The 23,708-nt window shown below is 45.1% G+C and overlaps 1 protein-coding gene across 2 annotated transcripts in view; it reads left to right on the plus strand.

The window, feature by feature from the left end:
* The first annotated feature begins 2,101 nt into the window (after nt 1-2,101).
* susd2 (sushi domain containing 2) overlaps nt 2,102-23,708 on the plus strand; it is a 158,292-nt gene continuing 136,685 nt past the window's right edge. For both annotated transcript variants that reach the window (XM_070887679.1, XM_070887680.1), the window contains exons 1-2: nt 2,102-2,234; nt 14,420-14,667. In XM_070887679.1, coding sequence (XP_070743780.1) covers nt 14,586-14,667 — 82 coding nt within the window. In that variant the 5' untranslated portion in view covers nt 2,102-2,234; nt 14,420-14,585. The remainder of the gene's footprint in view (nt 2,235-14,419; nt 14,668-23,708) is intronic.

Below are 23,708 nucleotides of genomic sequence, written 5' to 3' on the forward strand. Positions count from 1 at the left end.
GCCCCGCCGCTGGCCATTGCCTCAGCAATGGCCATTCCAATAATGGCACTGTTTCCTCCATGGGGGTTAAGATATGCAGGTATGCTTGTCTCTTGCGAGCTTGTTCTGCAAGAGAGAGGGAAGTGCATCAGTGTAGTGCAATCTATTTGGGTGATATGGCTGTCATGGTTGAATAGCTGGCAGTGCATGCAAACTGTGAGATGTGAGTGTGAGGCTTGCAGCAGTGCTAAACGTGTGAGGGTGAGGTGAAGCTATAAATGTTCGGTATGAGTTCTGATTGCTAGAGATGGTTGATAGGTGAGTGATGCGGGTGTGATGCATTGAGCAATGACTGAGGCTAGTGGTGCAATTGGTAGGATATGGCATTTTAAACTGCATTCACTGACCTTGACCACTCATGTGAGGTCATTGAACATCTTGCAGCACTGCATCCAGGTCCTTGAAGTTTGACTCCGAACATTGACCTCCATGGTTATCTACTCAAACTGCCTTCTGAGCATGTGTCTGGAGGGCCTCCTGGCCCCCTGCCGATACAGGACATCTCTCCATTTTACCACCTCCTCTGCCCAGACCTCCAATGCAGCATCGGAAAACCTTGGAGCCTGCTCTCTCCCATGTTGTGCTATTCTTCACTGTTTTGCAGGTCAAATTCAGCTCTTGAACAACTTCCAGCCACTGCTCAAGCCACAATGCATCTCTCCTTTAAGCAGTGCAGTCTAGCTTTAACTGGTGCTAGCCCTTCATGATTTCGGCCCCCTTGCTAATGCGTACAACCAATCAACAGCACATTTAGAGCTGGCTGCACACCGAAATCATTGAAATGAGCAGGCAGCATGAATTTGGCCTGCTGCCTGCATTACATTGAATGGGCACGGGTTAATCGCGCATTGCATTTCTAAAGTACCTTCCACAACCTCAGGACATCCCAAAGCACTTTACAGTCATTGAAGTACAGGTTGAACCTCCCTTATCCGGCACCCTCGGGACCTGGCCTGTGCCGGATGAAGGATTTTGCCGGATGAGGGGAGGTCATTGGCCCAGGGGGGAGGGGGGAGAAAGTCGCCTGAGATCGGGAGATGGGGGGGATGGGGGGGGGGGGGCGGGGGAGGAGGTTGGCGGCCCAAGTGGGCCCAGCAGGCCCCGGGAAGTGTTGGCGGGCCGGCGGGCCCCGAGAAGTGTCTGCGCATGCGCCACCCAGTGGCCGGGAATGGTGCCGGATGAGGGGTGGTGCCAAATAAGAGAGTTCTGGATAAGAGAGGTTCAACCTGCACTTTTGAAGTGTAGTCTCTGTATAGTTTATAGTGGCAAGGACACTGGGGAAAGCTCCCCTGCTCTTCATTGAAATAGTGCTATGGGATCTTTTACGTCCACCTGAGAGGGCAGACGGGGCCTCGGTTTAACGTCTCATCAAAAAGACGGCACCTCCGACAGTGCATCACTCCCTCAATAGTATTAGTGACAGTGTGAGCTTGAAATATCTGTGCTCATGAAGACTGGTTGGAGTGCCTGTGTTAGTGGACTCTCAGCCTAGGGTTTGGGCTGATGTCTCGGGTGTGAGGCTTGAATCCACAACCTTCTGACTCAGCGATGAGAGTGCTACCAAGGGACACCAGTGGTAATATGAAGTTGGAGGTTGTATGTTGCTGGTGGCCTGCATTCGTTTATGGCCAAAAGTTGTTATTCCAGATTAACTGTACATTTTGGACATTTTGGCATTGGTAATTCTTAATTAACATAATTTACCCTTGAGAAAATTACCATTAGCAATAATTACTCATAAAAATCAAAGTACCAGCACTGCCTATATTGAATCTGTGGATATTAAATAATAAAAAATATCAATTGAAGTAAATTTGAAGACAAATCATTTTCACGAAGCATTAGAGCCTTATTTAATTTAATTTAAATTTTAATTCAATCAACCCTGTCATTTTTATCAATGGGAAGGCGGTAAAATCATAACCGATATATATGGGGCACAATGGACCCAGGCTTCTGGCGAGGATATCAACATGGCAAGGTGCCATTTTTTTTTCCGAAAATACTTTTCGGAGCTTGAGTTACAAGCCTCGTTTGGAGTTCAAAATGGTGCTGGTGTGAGAATTGTGAACAGCCAGTAACATTGACGTTCGTCTCTGTCAAGGACATCCCTTTATAAAGAATCCCGGCGTGTGGCGAATTACTTTAGCAGCTCGCTACCCAGAAAGTGGTATTATAGACTCCACTGTTCTACAGTAAGTACACATGTGACTACCAGCAGTGACAACTCGAGACAGCATGTAGATCTGTGCCTTTGCTAAACGTGACAAATTTAAATTATGTTATAGCTGCGCGTACTTCAATTTTTTTTCATGTTAGAGCTACATTGTGCAACTGTCTGCATTGTAAAAATACTGAAATCACAAATACATTGTTGCAGTTTACTGGTGCAGTAAAGAAGTTGCAGTACATGGTCAATGTGGGACAGGAATGCAATTTGTGGCCATATGACTTGGGTCACTTGAATTAGAACAGGAGTCAGTTACAGTATAGCGTGCCAGAGGCTACTTGTAAAAAAAGTTTGACATCAGGCACAGACACTTAATGCAATTTTTTGTAGAATGAACATGTAAATACATTGAACATCCTACTGAAACCAGGCACAGTCTCCCCTGCATTGTTGCTGACCGCCTTGACCCTCCCCAGATTATTCAATTTGCCTTGTTTATTTGCAGTTGATATTTTGTCCTCTCGTTTTGTGTTTTGCCAAACCTGGTTAACAAATAGAGAAATAATTAGTGTAGGAATTTCCTGTCATCTGATGTACAGCAAGTCACAGATACATGGCTCTGCTACAAACAAGATCTTCTGATTAGCTTAATTTCCATGCCATGCCAATGTGGAGTAAACAGAAAGAGCTATTTTCTGTTGGACAAATGTGAATGAGCAGCTATTGACCAATCTTGTGATGTGCATGTGCGAAAACCCGGAACTTGCGATCTGTCAAGTTGCAGCTTGGCAGATTGTACACATTCGCTGGAAATTGACATTCGCTGGTGCAGAGTTTGGCTATTTGCCCAACGAATACCCACCAAACCCTTACACCTGGTAAAAACAGTTTCCACCCCATTATATTTCTGGTGCTAGAACCATCAGTTCTAAATGGCTTCATTGTGTAGGTTAACTAAGGACTCAACCTGTGACCAGAGGCAGTTATGATCTGGAATGCATTGCCTGAAAGGGTGGTGGAAGCAGATTGAATAGTAACTTTCAAAAGGGAACTGGATAAATACTTGAAATGGAAAAGTTTACAGGTCTGTGGGAAAAAAGCAGGGGAGTAAGACCAATTGGATAGCTCTTTCAAAGTGCCGGCACAGACAAGATAGGCCAAATGGCCTCCTTCTGTGCTGAACAATTCTATGATGCTAAGATTTGGCATTATAGCTCCAAATGAGTAGTAAAATGGAACTCTTCTTTCAGTTACTCATCATTTATGATCTTTAATGCTTGTTCCTTTCAAGTTGGAATAACTGAGATAGGGAACAGTTAACCTCTCTGATTGGGCTTGGCAACTTGAGCACCTATGACATTGGGGCCAGTAAGTTATCTTGGATCAAACTTGTCAACGATGTGTTTAATCTTCTTGTATCTGATCTTTATTGGGCCCTTCTGACTTCTGTATTTCTGTACCTCAATGGCATTTTAATATTTGACTTTTCGGCTTGAAATTACAGCTGGTGATATTAATGGAGAAATGATTAACTCGTTCATTCCTCTGTCCATCATTTCAGTGGGGGCACTAACCCATTTAGAATTCGTTCATGCTTCGACTGAAATAACAGATGGGGGGGGGTGGGGGTGGTTGGGGTGGATATCATACAAATAGATTAAGCCTTTGTCCACTGATGGTAATTCAACCCCATGGTGACCTGTGACAGAGATGGTGCCTATGATTATGTTCTTCTCAAGAAGAGGGAACTGGAGTTGGGTTCATTGTTGAAAACGGATTCCATCAGTACTTGAAGTTTGCTCGAAAGCCATCATGCTAGGAGGTGATTTTAGGTTTGCACCTCCAGTGAACTGATTACATGATCTTTCCAGAAAGAAACTTGGCAAAAGATAGGCTTCCATGTAATTCAGTAACTTTAATCATTCAAAATTAGGTGGGGTTTTGATAGATTTGATGTGGAGAAACTGTTTCCACTGGCAGGAGGGGCAGTATCCAGAGGACATAGATTTAAGATAATTGGTAAAAAAATCCAGAGGGGAAATGAGAATTTTCTTTACACAGTGAGTTGTTGTGATCTAGAATGCACTGCCTGTAAAGGTGGTATGTAGAAGATGGTTCAACAGTAACTTTCAAAAGGGAATTGGATAAATACCTGAAAAGGAGAAATTTGCAAAGCTATGGGGAGTGGGACTAATTGGATAGTTCTTTCAAAGAGCTAACACAGCCACAATGAACCAAATGGCCTCCTTCTGTGCTTTAAGATTCTATGGTTCTATATACTTTTGGTTCCTGATCTTCCCACCTGTCAAAAACCTGCTGGCCAGTGCTGTAGCTCATCTTTCAATAGCCCATGGCTGTAAAACAGTGTTGATGTATTGTGCTTGTGTGATATTTGGCACTGTGCAGCAATGGATATTTTTTGCTTGCTCTGAGCATAGTCTTTGGACTGGTAGGCGAGCTGCCAATTTGCCTAGTCATACTCCAGCCAAATCTTGTACTTGCTGATGCCCGTTAAAGGCTGCTTGGATGCCCAAGAAGTTGATGTGATATGACAGAGAAATTTGAACTGATTAGAGAGAGCCAACATGGATTTGTAAAGAGTAGGTCATGTCTAATGAATGTAATTGAATTTTTTCAGGAAGTAACTAAAGTAGTAGACAGAGAAATGTCTATGGTTGTAGTTTATATGGACTTCCAGAAGGCATTCAATAAGGTTCTATTTAAGAGAATGTTGTCTAAAATGAAAGCTCATGGAATTGAAGGCAAGTTATTGACCTGATTAGGAGATTGGTTAGGTGGTAGAAGACAAAGTAGGGTTAATGGGTATGTACTCGAATTGGAAGGAAATGACTAGTGGTGTCCCACAATGATCTGTGCTGGGACCTCACTATATTTATTAATTACTTAGATAACACAATAAACAGACATATATCGAAGTTTGCTGATGACACAAAGATTGGTGGCAGAGTAAGTAGTGTAGATGGGAGCAGAACATTAAAAAGAGACATTGATAAATTAAGTGAGTGGGCAACACTGTGGCAGATGGATTTCAATGCAGCTAAGTGTGAGGTCATCCACTTTGGAGCAAAAAATATCTGAGCATTAGTTAAATGGTGAGAAGCGATGAACAGTGGAGGTCCAAAGAGATTTAAGGGTCCATGTACACAGATCACTAAAATGTAGTGGTCAGGTACAAAAAAATGATCAAGAAGCCTAATGGAGTGTTAGCCTTTATAACTGGAGGGCTAGAATATAAAGGCAAGGAAGATTTGCTACATTATACAAAACCCTGATCAGACCACATCTGGAGTATTGTATGCAGTTCTGGGCACTGCACCTCAGACAGGTTATATTTGCCTTGGAAGACATGCAGCGCAGATTCACCAGAATGTTACCAGGGCTCCAAAGGTTAAATTATGAGGAGAGATTACATAAATTAGTCTGTATTCCCTGGAATACTGAAGGTTAAAGGGTGATTTGATTGAGGTTTTTAGGATTTTGAAAAGAATTGATAGGGTAGATAGAGAGAAACTTTTTCCGCTGCTGGGGGAGTCTTGGACAAGGGGACATGACCTTAAAATCAGAGCCAGGCCATTCAAGAGAGAAGTTAGGATACACTTGGGAATCATAGAAATTTATGGCACAGGAGGAGACCATTTGACCCGTCATGGGTGGTAGAAGTGTGTAATTCTTATCTACAAAAAAATAGTAGCTAGCCCAATCAATAATTTTAAATCTGAGATTGATAGATGTTTGCTAGCCAAGGGTATTAAGAGATATGGAGTGGGTGGATGGAGTTAGGATACAGATCAGCCATGATTGCATTGAATGGCAGAACAGGCTCGAGGGGCCTCCTCCTGTTCCTATGACAACTGATGTGTTGTTGAGTTGCTTTCAGGAGATCAGAGGTTTGAGTCAACATTGAATTATTGTATAAGAGATTGAATCAACATGCTGAGGCCATTAGTCATTTTGCCCTATATAATGATATTCTAATTCAATTTTCCACAAGACATTGTTGAATTTCTCCTCCCCCTCAACCTTCTCTTCCTTTCTTCCTATGATATACACCAGTGGCTTTCAAACCTTTCTGATCGGCGACCCCTACAAACATTGACACATGCCCAGAAATCTTCTGCAATTATTGATACATTCCCAAGGAGCTTCTGTCCTCACTTCTAAAAGATACTGTCAACTACTTCAAGGATAATAGGGCGATCATTGATGATTTTTTAAATATACAGCAACAGAAATAACATCATAGTTAGTAACAAATTACAGCAAAAGTATAGGATATAGAGTTAGCAGAAGATACTGTGCTTGTGGCTCATAGTATGCCTGAATCCCAGATGGACAGATGTCTGATGATTTTATGACCTCTTGGGATCCCCTTATGGACTGGATCCCTGTTTGAAAATCGCGATCTGCAGGCTCTTAAAACCCAAGCTTGGCATCACTTAACTTCTATTTTTTGACTTGCTTCATCTCCCCTCCTACTCCTGAGAGATTATCCCTCAATTAACACCACGAAAAACAGATGATCATAGAATCATAGAAATTTACAGCACGGAAGGAGACCATTTTGGCCCACCGTGTCCGTGCCGGCCGACAAAGAGCTATCCAGCCTAATCCCACTTTCCAGCTCTTGGTCTGTAGCCTTGTAGGTTATGGCACTTCAAGTGCACATCCAGGTACTTTTTAAATATGGTGAGGTTTTCTGCCTCTCCCACCCTTTCAGGCAGCGAGTTCCAGACCTCCACAACCCTCTGGGTGAAAATATTTCCCCTCAAATCCTCTAAACCTCCTACCAATGACTTTAAATATATGCCCCCTGGTTGTTGACCACTCTGCTGAGGGAAATAGGTCCTTCCTATCCACTCTATCTAGGCCCCTCATAATTTTATACACCTCAATATGGTCTCCCCTCAGCCTCCTCTGTTTCCAAGAAAATAATCCTAGCCTATCCAATCTTTCCTCATAGCTAAAATTCTCCAGTCCAGGCAACATCCTTGTAAATCTCCTCTGCACCCTCTCTAATGCAATCACATTGTTCCTGTAATGTGGTGACCAGAACTGCACGCAGTACTCTGGCTTAGTGTTTTATACAGTTCAAGCATAACTTCCCTGCTGTTGTAGTCTCTGCCTCGGCTAATAAAGGCAAATATTTCATAGGCCTTCTTAACCATCTTATCTACCGGTCCTGCTACCTTCAAGGATCTCTGGACATGTACTCTAAGGTCCCTTTGTTCCTCTGCACTTCTCAATGTTCTACCATTTTTTGTGCATTCCCTTGCCTTGTTAGCCCTCCCCAAATGCATTACCTCACACTTCTCAGGATTGAATTCCATTTGCCACTATTCTGCCCACCTGATCAGTTCATTGATAACTTCCTGCAGTCTACAGCTTTCTTCTTCATTATCAACCACAGAGCCAATTTTTGTATCATCTGTAAACTTTTTAATCATACCCCCTACATTCAAGTCTAAATCATTGATATATACCACAAAAAGCAAGTGACCTAGTACTGAGCCCTGCGGATCCCCACTGGAAACAGCCTTCCCATCACAAAAACACCTATTGACCATTACCCGTTGCTTCCTGCCTCTGAGCGAATTTTGGATCAAACTTGCCACTTTGCCTTGGATCCCATGGGCTTTTACTTTCGTGACAAGTCTGCCATGTGAGACCTTATCAAACACACTACCCTTATCGACTCTCTTCGTTACTTCCTCAAAAAATGCAATCAAGTTAGTCAGACGTGGCCTTTTCTTAACAAATCCATACTGACTGTCCTTGATTAATCCATGTCTTTCTAAATGAAGATTTATCCTGATCCTCAGAATTTTTCCAATAATTTTCCCACCATCGTGGTTAGACTGACTGGCCTATAATTACTCAGAACAATGTTGGCAGTCCTCCAGTCCTGACACCACACCTGTAGTCAGAGAGGATTGAAAAATGATGGTAAGAGCCTTTGTTATTTCCTCTCTTGCTTCCCTTAACAGCCTGGGATACATTTCATCCAGGCCTCGGAATTTATCGACTTTCAAAGATGTTAAACCCCTTAATGCTTCTTCTCTCACTATGTTTATTTCATCCTGCAAATCCACTGGGAGGATAGATGCACCAACGTTCTCGCTCAGGCCAACATCCCCAGCATCGAAGCACTGACCACACTCGACCAGCACTGCTGGGCGGGTCACATCGTCCGCATGCCCAACACGAGTCTCCCTAAACAAGCGCTCTACTCAGAACTCTTACACGGCAAGCGAGCCCCAGGTGGGCAGAGGCAATGTTACAAGGACACCCTCAAAGCCTCGTTGGTAAAGTGCAACATCCCCACTGGCATCTGGGAAGCCCTGGCTCAAGACCACCCAAAGTGGAGGAAGCGCATCTGGGAGGACGCTGAGCACCTCGAGTCACGTCGCTGAAAGCATGCTGAAATCAAGCGCAGACAGCGGAAGGAACGTGCGGCAAACCAGACTCCCCACTCACCCTTTCCTTCAACCACTGTCTGCCCCACCTGTTACAGAGACTGTAATTCCTGCATTGGACTGTACAGTCACCTGAGAACTCACTGAGTGGAAGCAAGTCTTCCTCAATTTCAAGGGACTGCCTATGATGATGATGATATTTTGTTATGTATGTAAACATTACCACTGTATAACACTTGCCACCAGGTGGCCCACCTGTGGGAGACCCAAGGGTAACCTGCACACCCTGGGCAAGCAGATATAGAAGACACTCTACCAGGCTGCCTCCTCACTCTGGAGTTACAATAAAGAGACCAAGGTCACAACAGTTTGAGCTTAAGATATACAGTCTTGTGGAGTTATTCTAAACGTAGCAATTGGCGACGAGTAACAGATCATGAACTTTCACGCAGTTATGGCTGCCGTTGGAATTCTTGAGAGATTTGTTGAGGGTGATGATTGGGAAGCCTCCATTGAGTGTCTTGACCAGTACTTCATGGTCAATGAGCTGGAAAAGGCAGAAACCGCGATCAAGCGCAGGGCGATTCTCCTCACCATTTGTGGGTCCACGATATATGGCCTCATCAAAAATCTGCTAGCATCGACGAAACCAACGGACAAGACATATGAAGAGTTGTGCACGCTGGTTCGGGAACACCTCAGCCGAAGGAGAGCATCTTGATGGCCTGGTATCGCTTTTATACACACCACTGCTCTGAGGGCCAGGACGTGGTGAGTTATGTCACCGACCTAAGACGTCTTGCAGGACCATGCGTATTTGCTGGATTTTTGGGAGAAGTGTTGCGGGACTTTTTCGTGCTTGGAATCAGCCACGAGGTCATTCTTCGCAAACTGCTGTCTGCCGAATTCCTAGATCTGAGCAAGGCCATCACGATAGCCCAGGGTTTTATGTCCACGAACGATAATACTAAACAGATATCATTGAAACATCGGAACTCACCGGCAAGTACTGTGCATAAAATAATGCCTTCAGCAAGCAGAACTGTACATGGAAGGGCCTACACGCCCGCAGAGGCCAGACCTAGGATGACTCAGAGTCCGCCGTGGGGCATGAATGCGAATCCATTAGCACTGTGTTGGCGCTGTGGGGGTAATCATCGAACCCATCAATGTTGATTCAAGCACTGCGTGTGCAAGGGCTGTGGAACGATGGGGCACCACCAGTGAATGTGCAGACGTGCTGCGACTTACCACGTGGCAGTCGGCAGAAGATGACTAATCCGGCATGGATCACGCTGAACGAGTAAGAGGAAACTCAACCCGAGGCTGAAGAGGAAGTGTATGGGGTACACACCTTCGCCACCAAAAGCCCTCCGATAATGTTAAAAGTCAAATTAAACGCCATTCCAGTTTCCATGGAATTGGACACGGGGGACGAGTCAGTCAATTATGAGCTAGAAGGCTTTTGAGAAACTGTGGGGCAACAAGGCTAAAACTAAGTCCAATCCACACCAAGCTGCGCACTTACACAAAAGAGCTCATACCAGTCATTGGCAGTGCGACAGTGAAGGTATCGTACGATGGAGCTGTGCTTTTACCACTATGGATTGTACCAGGCGATGGCCCAACGCTGTTTGGCAGAAGCTGGCTAGGAAAGATCCGATGGAACTGGGACGACATTAAAGCACTTCGGTGGATGACGCCTCGTGCGCCCAAGTGCTAAACAAATTCCCGTCTGTATTCGAGCCAGGCATCAGCAACTTCACAGGTGCCAAAGTGCAGATCCATCTAGTCCCTGATGCACGATCCGTTCATCACAAGGCCCGAGCGGTTCCGTACATGATGCGAGAGAAAGTCGAGATCGAGTTGGACAAACTTCAACAAGAGGGGGACCATATCACCAGTCGAGTTCAACGAGTGAGCCAGTCCAATTGTTCCGGTGTTGAAGAGCAATGGGACGGTCAGAATCCGCGGGAACTACAAGGTAACAATCAATCGAGTCTCGTTACAGGACCAGTACCCACTACCCAAAGTGGATGACCTGTTTGCAACACTATCAGGGAGGGAAGTCGTTCACCAAGTTGGATCTAACCTCTGCTTACATGACACAGGAGCTGGCTGAACCTTCAAAAAAATTAACATGCATCAACATGCACAGAGGACTGTTCATATACCACAGATGCCCCTTTGGGATTCGTTCGGCGACGGCCATCTTCCAGAGGAACATGGAGAGTCTGCTGAAATCGTTTCCGCGCACCGTGGTGTTCCAAGACGACATCTTGATCACTGGCCACAACGCCACTGAACACTTGCACAACTTGGAAGGGGTTCTTAAGCGACTGGACAGAGCGGGACTCAGGGTGAAATGCTCCAAGTGTATTTTCCTGGTGCCAGAGGTCGAATTTCTGGGGAGAAAGATTGCGGCGGACGGCATCAGACCCATAGACTCCAAGACGGAGGCCATCAAGAATGCACCCAGACCACAGAATGTGATGGAGCTGTGTTTGTTCCTGGACTCCTCAACTATTTTGATAACTTTCTACTGCTATTGCTACGCAAGGGTGACGGACTGGGTTTGGGGTAAAGCTCAAGAGATAGCCTTTAACAAGGCCAGGAACCTGCTATGTTCCAACAAGTTACTTGTATTGTATGACCTGTGTAAATGTTTGGTACTAGCTTGTGATGCATCTTCGTACGGGGTCGGTTGTGTGTTACAGCAAGCCAATGGGTCAGGCAAACTGCAACCGGTTGCATATGCGTCCAGAAGCTTATCCAAGGCTGAAAGAGCCTACAGTATGGTTGAAAAAGCAGCATTAGCATGTATATACAGGGTTAAAAAAATGCACCAATACCTATCTGGGCTCCGGTTCGAGCTCGAAACTGACCACAAGGCGCTCATTTTGTTGTTCTCAGAAAGCAAAGATATTAACACCAAAGCTTCGTCCTGCATCCAAAGATGGGTACTAACGTTATCTGCGTATGATTATATAATCCGCCACAGACCAGACGCGGAGAACTGTGCGGATGCCCTCAGTCGGCTACCATTGCCCACTACCGGGGTGGAAATGGCGCAACCCGCAGACTTGCTCCTTGTAATGGATGCTTTTGAGAGCGAGAGGTCACCCGTCACGGCTCGCCAGATCAGGACCTGGACTAGCCAGGATCCGGTGCTATCACTAGTATAAAGCTGTGTCCTCAATGGGAGCTGGTCGGCGGTCCCAGGGGAAATGCAAGACGAAATTAAGCTGTTCCACCGACGCAAGGACGAAATGTCCATCCATTCGGACTGCCTCCTATGGGAGAATCATCTAATTTTGCCAAAAAAAGGCAGGGAAACATTTATATGCGACCTTCACAGTACCCACCCAGGCATAGTTATGATGAAGGCTATCGCAAGGTCGCACGTTTGGTGGCCCGGCATTGACTCGGAATTGGAGTCATGCGTATACCAATACAACACTTGCTCACAGTTGAGCAATGCACCAACGGAGGCCCCACTGAGTCTGTGGTCATGGCCATTCAAACCGTGGTTAAGGGTCCACATAGATTTTGCTGGCCCCTTTCTAGGAAAGATGTTCCTAGCAGCAGTGGATGCTTACTCTAAATGGATTGAATATACAATAATGTTGTCATGTATGTCTACTGCCACCATTATCCGGGCCATGTTCGCCACCCATGGTTTGCCCGACATCCTCGTTAGTGACAATGGACCATGCTTCACCAGCTCGGAATTCAAAGAGTTCTTGATCCGCAATGGCATCAAGCATGTCAGGTCTGCGCCGTTTAAGCCTGCATCCAATGGTCAAGCGGAACGGGCAGTCCAAACCATCAAGCAAAGCTTGAAATGCGTGACGGACGGTTCCCTGCAGACCTGGCTATCTCGGATTCTGCTCAGCTACCGCATGCAACCCCACTCGCTTACCGGGGTTCCCCCTGCAGAATTGCTAATGAATAGAGCACTCAAAACCAGACACTCCTTAGTCCACCCGGATCTCAAAGATCATGTAGAAACCCAGCGTCACCGGCATAACATGTACCACGATCGCGAGGCTGTATCATGCGACATTGAAGTTAATGACCCTGTGTTTGTTCTTAATTATAGTCATGGTCCCAAATGGGTTGCTGGCACTGTGTTAGCCAAGGAGGGGAATAGAGTGTTTGTATCAAACTTTTGAATAGACAAACGTGCAGAAAGCACTTGGATCAGACCAAACTGCGGTTCACTGACAACCAAGAACAGCTTGAAGAGGCATTACCATTATTGATCCACTCACACACACCCATCCAGCAATCGACCTCGCGGTCAACCACGAGGATGAACCTACCATGCCTGATAGTCCGATCAGACCAGCCACACTGCAGTGCAGCAATGATCCGACTGGCTCACCCATGCCAGGACTTCAACTCAGGCAATCAACCCGGGAATACAGAGCCCCGGGTCGCCTCAACTTGTAAATAACTTATACATAAGACTTTGGGGGGGAATGATGTTATGTATGTAAACATTACCAATGTGTAAGACTTGCCACCAGGGGGCGCACCTGAGAGAAACCCAAGGGTCACTTGTATATTTTGAGCAAGCCAGTATAAAAGGCAGTCTACCCTGCTGCCTCCTCACTCTGGAGTTACAATAAAGAGACCAAGGTCACAACAGTTTGAGCTCAAGATATACAGTCTTGTGGAGTTATCCTAAACGTAACATATTTCATCCAATATTTCACACTCCTCCTCCCTGATTGCAATGTCTGCATGACCCCTCTCTTTGCTGAAAACAGCGCAAAGTATTCATTAAGAGCTATACCCATGTCGTCCGCCTCCACACACAGATTACCTTTATGGTCTCTAATAGGCACTACTCTTTCTTGAATTATCCTCTTGCTCTTAATATATTTATAAAACATCTTTGGGTTTTCCTTGATTTTACTTGCCAACATTTTTTCATGCTCTCTCTTTACTTTCCTAATTTCCTTTTTAATTACACCCCTTCACTTTCTATACGCTGCTGGGGTTTCTGCAGTATTGAGCCCTCAGTATCTGTCATAAGCTTTCCTTTTTTTTCTTTATCCTACCCTTGACATCCAAGGGGCTCTAAATTTGTTAGTTGCACCCTTTAAGGGAACATACTTGCTCTGAACCCTCAAAATCTCCTCCTTGAATGCCTCCCACTGCTCTGACATTGATTTACCGTCAAGTAGCTGTTTCCAGTCCACTTTGGCTAAATCAAATCTCAGCTTAGTATCTGATCTGGTCATTTATTTCATTGCTGTTTGAGGGAGCTTGCTGTGTGCAAATTAGCTGCCACGTTTCCTACATTACAAACATGACTGCAATTCCAAAGTACTTAATTGGCCATAAAGCACTTTGGGACGTCCTGAGGTTGTGAAAGGTGCTATATAAATGCAAGTCTTTCTTTTTTCCCCAAACCATGGTAATGCATTGGGCCATTTCACCATTTTAAATGAATTGACATGAAAGTTAATGATTGGGAGACATCAGCAGTTTGAATGTTCAGTGCTGTCTGGTGTACTACAATCTCATGAATTAATATTGACACCTGTACTAATCAAAACTTGTATATTCAAACAAACATCGCAGTCCACTTAGGGGACAACTAAACACATCATGCTGTGCTTAGGGCAGTTAACCCAAGTTGGGGAAAGGGGCAGTGTTATGATTTTTACATCATCAGCAGGCACTGACCTTTGAAACGAAATTAGGTTCAATAAATAATCCTTCAGTTTCATTGTACACTTACTCAGTTATTTTTAAACTCCAGGCATTCCAAGCAGTGGATGGATCCATTTCCTCTCCTGGGCAAATAAGAGTGTGATTTATTTTCTTGTGAGCTTCACAAGCCTTTCTGAAAACATTAACGGACTCAGTCTCGTGTCCTTGTTTTGAAACCACAGTGCAGAGAGTGGTTGAAGAATCAACACCTCACCATGGTCAAAGGCAAAAGGCAAAAGATTCAACATTTTTGCTTTCTAATGTTCGGAATTATCTCCTGCTCTGCACTTCAAGCAGGTATGTTGAAATAAATAATTGTAAATAGTGCAATATTGTTGCTGTTTCCCTTTGGTGCAAGACTTTGTTTCTGAGGTTTACATTTCGATTAGGTCCTTTAGGCAGGTAGGCAATCTGGCACAATATATTAATAAGAGTTGATAAGAAATATTTTAAAGCATGTAATTAATGAAAACACAATTAACAGAGCTAGATATTTAAGAGTGTATTTGGCACACAGTATCACTTTTAGAGAGGGTCCAATGTTCTTTAAAATGGGTCTGCTGTCTTTCCGTATGTTCTGGACAGGATAACATGACTAAAGATGGCTTTTGCTCTCTAGCTGTGATTTAAAACTTTCTACACAATTTCCATTTGGAACAGAATTTTTTTCCGTTAAGTTTATTCTATTTAGAACTCTGGAACTTGCATCTAGAATAGGGAGAGATGCCAATCTGGGCTTAATACTGTTAACAGACCATCCTCATATGTCAGTGTCCATTAGCAGGTTTGACACGACAGGTCTTTGGCACGCTGTGCTGTCACTGTAAGAGTTGTAATTTCGCTGCACAAACCGGTGAAACAATAACCATGTTTTTTTGTTTCAGAAGCTTTACAGAGAGACCACTTAAACTTGAAACCACTTCTTCCCCTTAGGTATTGTTTCCCATCAAATTTTACAATTGTAATTTCTTTCTGCTCTCTGTTCTGAACATGTTGACTTGTGCTGGGGGTCCAACAGCGGCAGCCACCATCCTATGCCTCATCCACTGACCATTCTATGTGTGGAACTCAGATAGAAAGAAATAACTTGCATTTATCTTGCACCTTTCACGACCTCAGGACATCCCCAAGCACTTCACAGCCAATTCATTACTTTTGAAGTGTGGCCATTGTTGTAATGTAGGGAAACATGACAGACAATTTGTACAGAATAAAGCAATGAGATAAATGACTAGATAATCTGTTTTAGTGATGTTGGTTGAGGGATAAATGTCAGCCAGAACACTGAGGGAATTCCCCTTCTCCTGTTTAAATCGTGCCACAAGATATTTTAAATCCACCAGAGAGGACAGGCAAGACCTCGGTTTAATGTCTCATTCAAAAGAAGGCATCTCCCACAGACTCCCAAGGACTCTCTGGGCTGGATTTTCGGTTTTCGGTGAAAACGGTAGTTTTTAGGCCTAACTTTCGGCCTTTACGTCTGCATCGGTTTCGGCAACTTTAGTCCGAGGCCGGTAGAGTTGCGAGAGAGGCCTTGGGAGCGGGGAAAAACAAACCAAAAAGAATTGCAAAAAACATTCAAAAAAACATTCACAAAACATTCACCTACTAAATCGCTGAAAAATAATTTTAAAATTTTGGCCCCGGTTTTCATGAGCTGCAAGGCCCACCCAAAGGACCGCCGAGAGACCGGGCGGTACTTTGCCTGAAAGATTCGTCTAAAAGAGGTGGTAGTACCGCCTGGCGGCAAAATAACGGTTTAAGCCGTCAAACTGGGCGGCAGCGGGTGGGAGCTGTCAATCTCGGCGGTAAGTGAGCTTGCCGCCCAAGTGCCACTGAGGATGGAGTCAGGTCAAGGGAGGGTGGAAGACCTGAAAAGCAAAAACATCACAAAAAAAAATCACTGGAACACCTTCAGGGGACCCCATCCAGGTAAGTCACTGTAAAAAAAAAATTAAAAGATGTTCACCAACCTTCTTTTGCAGGTCTTCATACCTACTGTCAGGGTAAGAACAGCCTCCAAGCAACGGTCCTTCCCCCTGCTGGCGCCAACTCCCACCGGCACCAATCTGGCATCTCGGCGGGCGGGAGGCCACTTATGTGACTTGGCCGCCCGAGGACATCAACGGGCAGTTTCTGGCAGTGCTCCCCGCCCGCCCACTCCAGCCCAAATGGAAACTGGGAGTGAGAGGAAAATGGCAGCAAAACTCGGCAGCAGCAGGTGGCATTGGGCGGTAAGGCCACCAATGTGGGGCCAAAAGATTAACTTAACTTTTTTGCAGGTCTTCATTCTTACCGCTGCTGGCAGGGCTGCACCGACAGGTTTGACCCTGTCGGTGTTCTGGGCGTAGCAAAGAGTGCCGAAAGTATGACGGTAACGCAATCTGTGGCATTGCATCTTGTTTCACGTTGACGCACCTCTCCCTGGCGGTACTTGAAAACACCGCCGCAAAGAGGTACCCGAAGATCCCGCCGACCGGGTTTTCGCCGTGGAGGGTCAAATCACGGCGAAAATCCAGCCCTCTGAGTAATGCACTGGAGTGCCAGCCAGGATTGTGTCCTCAAATCCTGGACTGGGGCTTGAAACCATGACCACCTGACTCAGATGTAAAATAGCCACGGCTATTGAGTCAGCAGGCACTGGGAGAACTGTGATGGGCATCACAGCTGAGTCTGATCCTGTTTCACCCAATTTCCATATACATACACTTTCCAGCAGGGATCACATAAGTGTCCAGCCTTCCTTGTCTATATGGGCATTGCCAACCAACCTAGTCAATCCAGAATTTTTCATAGAGAGATTAATTCTCCTTTAACAATGTGGTAGAGCATGAGCTGGACTCGACTTGGTGAGATAGATTTGCAACTTATTGCCTGGCCGTGAAATTGGTGTTCTACATTGGCCATTGGTTTCAGGTGTAATGCAAATAGGACGGATTCCTATAATGGATGGCCAACTCTAATTTTACACCAAGAGGCCAAGTTAAAAATCTATTCTGCTGACTCTGCAAACATAACTGTCCCGAATAAAATAACTTTGTAACCAGCAGTTTCAAAATGGTACTTTCGCAAAGAACAGAACCATTTATTTGTGGCACTGGTTTGGATGGCAAATTGATTTTTACATTTACATTTTATCCTGTATTTGGGGAATTATTGTGGTCTGAGAGGAGGTGTGTTATTTACAGTTGTTTATTTTGTAATTCAAACATAATGATGTCATGTGACCTATGGTAAAATGAAGTCATGAGCATTAGCAATATTTCTATCTATGATAATAATGATTAATTACACTGGCATTTTTCATTCTGTTATTGCCTTACAGAAATAGGTGGGGTAAAGAGAGTTATCAAGCTGAGAACTGCGATACAGGGAAATAATTCAACCTGTGATGTCAGGGAACCTTGCAACCTTTCTTCCCAATGTCACCCAATGAATTATTCCTCATATTCTAGTGCTTCCTCTCTACAAATTCATATATTTCTTCATTATTTTCTTTGTACCGTTGCTAGTTTTTGTGGAAAGGTAGACATAGGTGAAAGTTAGTGGAATGTAGGTAGAAACTGCCAATTCCTCGATGCTTAGTGCTGTTCTAATTCACAAAATTAATGCAAAATGAGGGGAAAAGGCTGAATTTTAACATTAAGTCCTTGTTAATGTTATTAATGAGGAGCTGAGTAAGTGTTTTATGCCAGGTCAGGCTTACTCTTCATGAGCTTAAAGAACATGAACATTACAAGGTATCATCACAGCAATGAGAGAAGTGAGGTAGCACTGATCTAGCTGTATAGCCAATTGACTATCTGCAGAAGATACAGAAGGGCCCTCTATTAAACGCCTCGATTTTCCTTGTGTTCAAATCCCTCCTTGGCCTCACCCCTCCCTATCTCTGTAACCTCCTCCAGCTCTACAACTCTCTGAGATCTCTGCACTTCTCCAATTCTGGCCTCTTGTGCATTCCCAATTTCCATCGCTCTACCATTGGCAGCCATGCCTTCAGCTGCCTGGGTCCTAAGCTCTGGAATAACCCCACTAAACCGCTCCGTCTTTCTACCCCTCTCTCCTCCTGTCGCTCCTGAAAACCTGCCTCTTTGACCTAGCTTTTGGTCACCTGTCCTAATATCTCTTTTTTTGAGTCGGTGTCAAATTTTGTCTGATAATATCATGTGAAGCACCTTGGGACTTTTTATTCCATTAAAGGCGCTACATAAATGCACATTGTTGTTGTATCTGCGCTGTTGGAGCTGTAAAAGTGCTAGAGGGATCGCTGTGGGTGTTATTCACTATCTCTTGTATCGGGGCACAAGAATTAATTGCAATATGGGTGTTATCCAGCTGTTCCTATTGCCACTCCACTCATGCCACTGCTGACGAGAGTCCAGCGTCTCTTTTTCTCTTCCATGCCTAGCAGCACATGAGGTAACCCATATCTTCCACTGCCTTTACATCCAGCAGATCATGATCTGAGTTGTTCCTGTAACAAATACCCCGTTTTATGTGGACTGGTCGTTAGCCTGACCGGAGTGGGAGGCTAACTGGCTAGATATGATGGAACGGGATGGGGGGTTTACCACTCCACTCCCATCGGACACGAGTACCTCGCTAGAAGTCAATCTAGTATTCAGAGGCCTGAGCACTCGATTGGGAGCGCAGGATGGAGGGATCTCCGCTCTTATCAGATACAAGTACTCTGCTGGATGTCAGCCCAGAATTCAGGGACAGGAAATCTCAGCTAAGCTAGACAGAGCTGTTTGGAGTAGTCCTTTAACCCATTAGTTTCAGAGGCAGCAATGCTACAACTCTCCCGGCCAGCACCATTGCTAACCCTTAACTATCATTGCTGTGAGTCTCACCCTGTGCTTTCCCCCAAACATCCCTCTGATCTTCTGGAGTCGTGTTGGTGCTCACAGCCCACAGTGATCAGAATTCAACATAAATTGACATAAATCTTGTGCAGAGAAGCCAGGATAGTGATTGCTGTGGGAAATGGAATTGCAACACTGTTGTACCTGTAATAAACTACCTCCCTCCTACATTGCTCTTCCCCTCTGAAAATCTAAGTTTAGTTTTTTTCGTAAGGATATGTGTCCAAGGTCACCTATATCTAATAGTAATTGTGGATACGTTAACAAAATTCTAACAATTGTAATCTAATCTCCAGCATGCTTAGTTCAAAGCACATTGTTGCAACAAATTATTGATCTTAGTTCTGACAGCCCTGGGGCTATAGTGTGTAGAATCAGAACCTGTCTTTTCCTGAGACAATTAACTGTGGGACTGAGGCAACAGTGATGAAAATAGTTCATATTTCAAGCATTAAGTATCATTATTGCCTCTAGGCCAAGGATTATTTTATAGTCGATAACTTTTGATATTAGATCTTTGGATCTAAGTGATAATCTGATTATGGGGTGACAATCAATGTAGTTAACAAATAGGGGTAAGCAGTAACTTGCAATGCTAAGATGATATTAACTTGAAATCTACTTGCGTCAGATAGCCATTGATGTTTGTCAGTGAACTGCTGCACTATTGCCTGGCATTTTCCATCCAGAGGAGTCCAAAAGAGAACGCAAAGTGGTCCTGGTAGGAACTGTGAGGGAAACTTTTTGTCTACATCACAACAGTGACTACACTTCAAAAGTACTTAATTGGCAGTAAAGCGCTTGGGACGTCCTGAGGTCATGAAAGACGCTATATAAATGCAAGTCTTTATTTTTTTATTTTACTATGTCATGGTCAAGTGAACTGTGTCCAATCACTAGATAAATATGGATGAGGAAGGCCAGTCACCTGACCTTAGCTCACCCATCTAAAAAAACCTACAGTGCTCCCATTCCGACATCCAACTGTTTCTTAAATGATTCCAACATTTTTGCCTCCATTGCCATACCCAGAAGTCCATTCCAATTGTTGATCACCCGTTACATGAAGAAGAGCTTGCTGACATCAGTCCTAAATTTGCCTTTGCCCAATTTGAACCTGCACCCCCTATCATGGTTTAACTTGAAGTAGAGTCAACTAAACTAAACTTAAAACCCACTGGCCTTGAAATCATACTGTGGCATTAAAGTGTACAAATGCTTAATACATTAAAATAAATGGGTTAAAGTCCCCACCAAAATATCGGGCAAGGATGAACACAGTAATTATTCACACGCTATAACTCTACTGCTCAGTTTCAGGCCATATACATGTTATATTGGACAGAAAGTATATCCTTGCCCTAAAATGTGTACAACTGCCTTGTACTGAGCCGCCCATAAACTGAATGGGGCCGAAATTGACCCCACCGAAAACGCAGCGCACTTTCCTTGTTTCAGATGTTTTTATCAGCGCAGTGGATGCGGTGGCCTCTTGAGTGAAATTCCGCTCTTTGGCCTTTTTTACCCAACGGCCCGGAAGTCGGTCATAATGGGGGCGGAAGTGCGGCGGTGAGAGGAAGTTCGCAGTCTAGAGGGACGGAAGTGGGGAACGGGCGGAGTGTCCGCTGACGTCACTCATCAGCGTAAAGCTGATGATGTCATCGCACTGGGGGGGTCACCACGTCTCTCCCCTTTTACTTAAAGGGGCAAGCCTGCGCAATTTTTGAAGTTCAGTCTACTGGGCCACCAGGGAAGGTTTCGGCCGGGCCAGCAACCTGGCACCCGACATGGCAGTCGGCCGACAAAAAAAATTAAGATGCCGTCTGCAGCAGTAGGTCCTCCTCTTTAGTGGCAGCCACACCGCCATTTTAGAAGAACTCCAGGCACAGTGCACCAGCAGGAAAAGCAGCTGGTGGCACCGAGCGGCGGCAAGATTTTCTCTGCGGAATGTTGTGATCGGGAGGGAACATCAGTGGTGCGCGCTCTGATGATGCACTTAGGATGGATCAGCAGCAGCGGAGCGGTAGTGCGGGGAGTGGGTCACCGCCGGGATACCGCAGGAGCGGAATTTTCAAAGTGGGGCCATTCCATGAACAATCGGCGGCCATTCCACTGCGCAGCATGGCCGCTGATTTCTGGCGGTAACAGGCCTTTAGGAAAGGAGCAATTTCGGCCCCAATGTTTATTATTTGTTTCCCAGAACGAAAGCAACATAAAATCCTTTCCCAATGAAACTTTCACCTGCTGACCCGCTGGGAGCGGGGGCAGGGGTGGTGGCCAGTTGCAGCCTGTCTGGCAGCGGCTTTTTAACCCAGCCATTGCATTTGCATGTCTTCTGGGTTTCTTGACCAATTAGTACAAGCGGGCATGATGATGACACACATGGATCTAATTCAGCTGAAGTATTTAAAAGGAACACTGCAAAGGTAACAGTTGAAGGATTGTGGAGGTAGGGGAAACAGAGGAAGCAAGAATGGACTCACAATGTGCCAAGGCTGCACCTCGATTCAATTATGCCTACATAGAGCTGATGTGGTGGTGTAGAAAGGCCCAGAGGGAAATACTGTTCCCTGCTGATGAGAGGAAGAAAACAGCCTCAGAGTCCAAGAAGGCATGGCTGGAGATCGCTGAGGATGTCAGTGGCAGGAGTGTGGTGCCACACTCCTGGATACAGTGTCAGAATTTGATTAATGACTTAGGGCTCAATTTTGGACACAAGAGATTTCTGGCGTACTTACCAGAGGTGCGCCAAAAATCTTCGGGCCGATTTTGGCCGCTGTCCTAGGTCTTCTAGCTGCTGACGTGGAGTGGCGACTAGGTCTATGGGCTGAGCCAGCGTCCCTCGCTGGAAATAGTGCCGGGACGCTGGACCTGCGCAGTAGCATCGGGATTTGCCGTGATCGCGCTTGCGTTGTAGAATCGGGTCAGTGGGTGGGTGGGTGAGTGAGTGAGAACTGCACTTTTAACTGACCGCGCATACGTAGTAGAATCGGGCTGCTGTTAGTGGAGAAGTGAGGAAAATCAATAAGTACAACAACAATCGCTGCCCACCCGCCCAGATAGAATCAAAAAGCAACATTGTAGCTTATTGTTTATCAGATCCAGCGGGTCTTCTGTTTTGTATTAGAGAATTGAGTCCCCCCCCCCTTCAGCCTCCCGATGTGTCTTTGCCGGCCGCCTCTTTCCCAGGCCGAATGGCCTCCCGTATAGGCCGGTCCGCTGCCTTCCCCAGCCGAGTTCAATTCAAGATAGGATTTACTACAATTATTTATTTGTTATTCAATTGTTTACCTGAGTTCTTTATTTTTATTGAGTTATTTCAACTTTTATTTACAATATTTGGTGCATGGTGCTTGGATACAGGTCCTTACTTACTTACCTGCTCCGATTTCTTAACTATCCCGCAAGGTTTTTCAGAGCTGGCCACATAAGCTGACCTAAGTGGATTTGGAGTAACTTTTAGCTGGCCAGAATTGCCTAAATGGCCAAAACTGGCGTAAGTGGCTGGGAACGCACCCTGTTGGAAAAAAAAACCTGAACTAAAAAAAAATCGTACCTAACTGAGTTACTCTGGAGCAAGTTGATTGGAGAAAATGGCGTTTTTTAACTTGCGCCAGAAAAACCAACTTACTCCAAAAAAATTGGAGCAAGTCATGGCCAAAATTGGACTCTTTATGAGGATAGGAAAGGTATGTAAAATGGCACATTCAACTATATCCTGATGTGCATGTCACCCCAATCCCCTCACTCTGCCTTCCCAAGCCTACTCCTGCACATCACTTCTCACACCAACCTACCTTGCAGATGCACCCATCCCTCTCTGTCTATGCACTTCCTTACATCTGACCATCCACCACTGACATTCAACCTCATCTTAATGTAATATCATGCCTCTCCCTCATAGACACCCTCAACAAATATTGTCCATCTATCCATTCTACTCATTCCATGACTCTCACTCAAAGGTCTCTTGTTTCCCTCCTTGCGGGAGAAGAGACTACAGAACCCCAGGGATAGGCAGAGAACCAGAGGTGGCCCTCCAGTCATCCACACACTGACAGCTGCAGAGGCGGTTACGCTGAGATAAGCCGAGTGTCGACATACCTGGCGATGGAGAGATGTGGCCTCCCAGCTACCTGGTGACAGAATTAAATATCACACAGCCACATGGCATACAGCACTCACTCATGTTGACTGGATGTCAGCAGCCAATGAAATATGTTCATGTGCATAATGTTCTCTTGAAACATTCTTACCGTGACAGTTCTCATTCATGTCTTTAATCTCCCAAAGGCCCACTAAGTGTTCCGCAGGTAGTGGTGTTGGAGGAGGATGATGATTCATCAGAGGAGGTCACTCACTCTCTGGGTGCATTGTCGCTGAACTCATGCAGACCATGCACCAGTGAGACAGATAGCTAACAGACAGGTAACATGATGTCTCTCACATCACGTGAGCAAGAGCAGATGGTGG

This window comes from Pristiophorus japonicus, chromosome 8, assembly GCF_044704955.1.
Source record: "Pristiophorus japonicus isolate sPriJap1 chromosome 8, sPriJap1.hap1, whole genome shotgun sequence".
Taxonomy (NCBI): Eukaryota; Metazoa; Chordata; class Chondrichthyes; family Pristiophoridae; genus Pristiophorus; species Pristiophorus japonicus.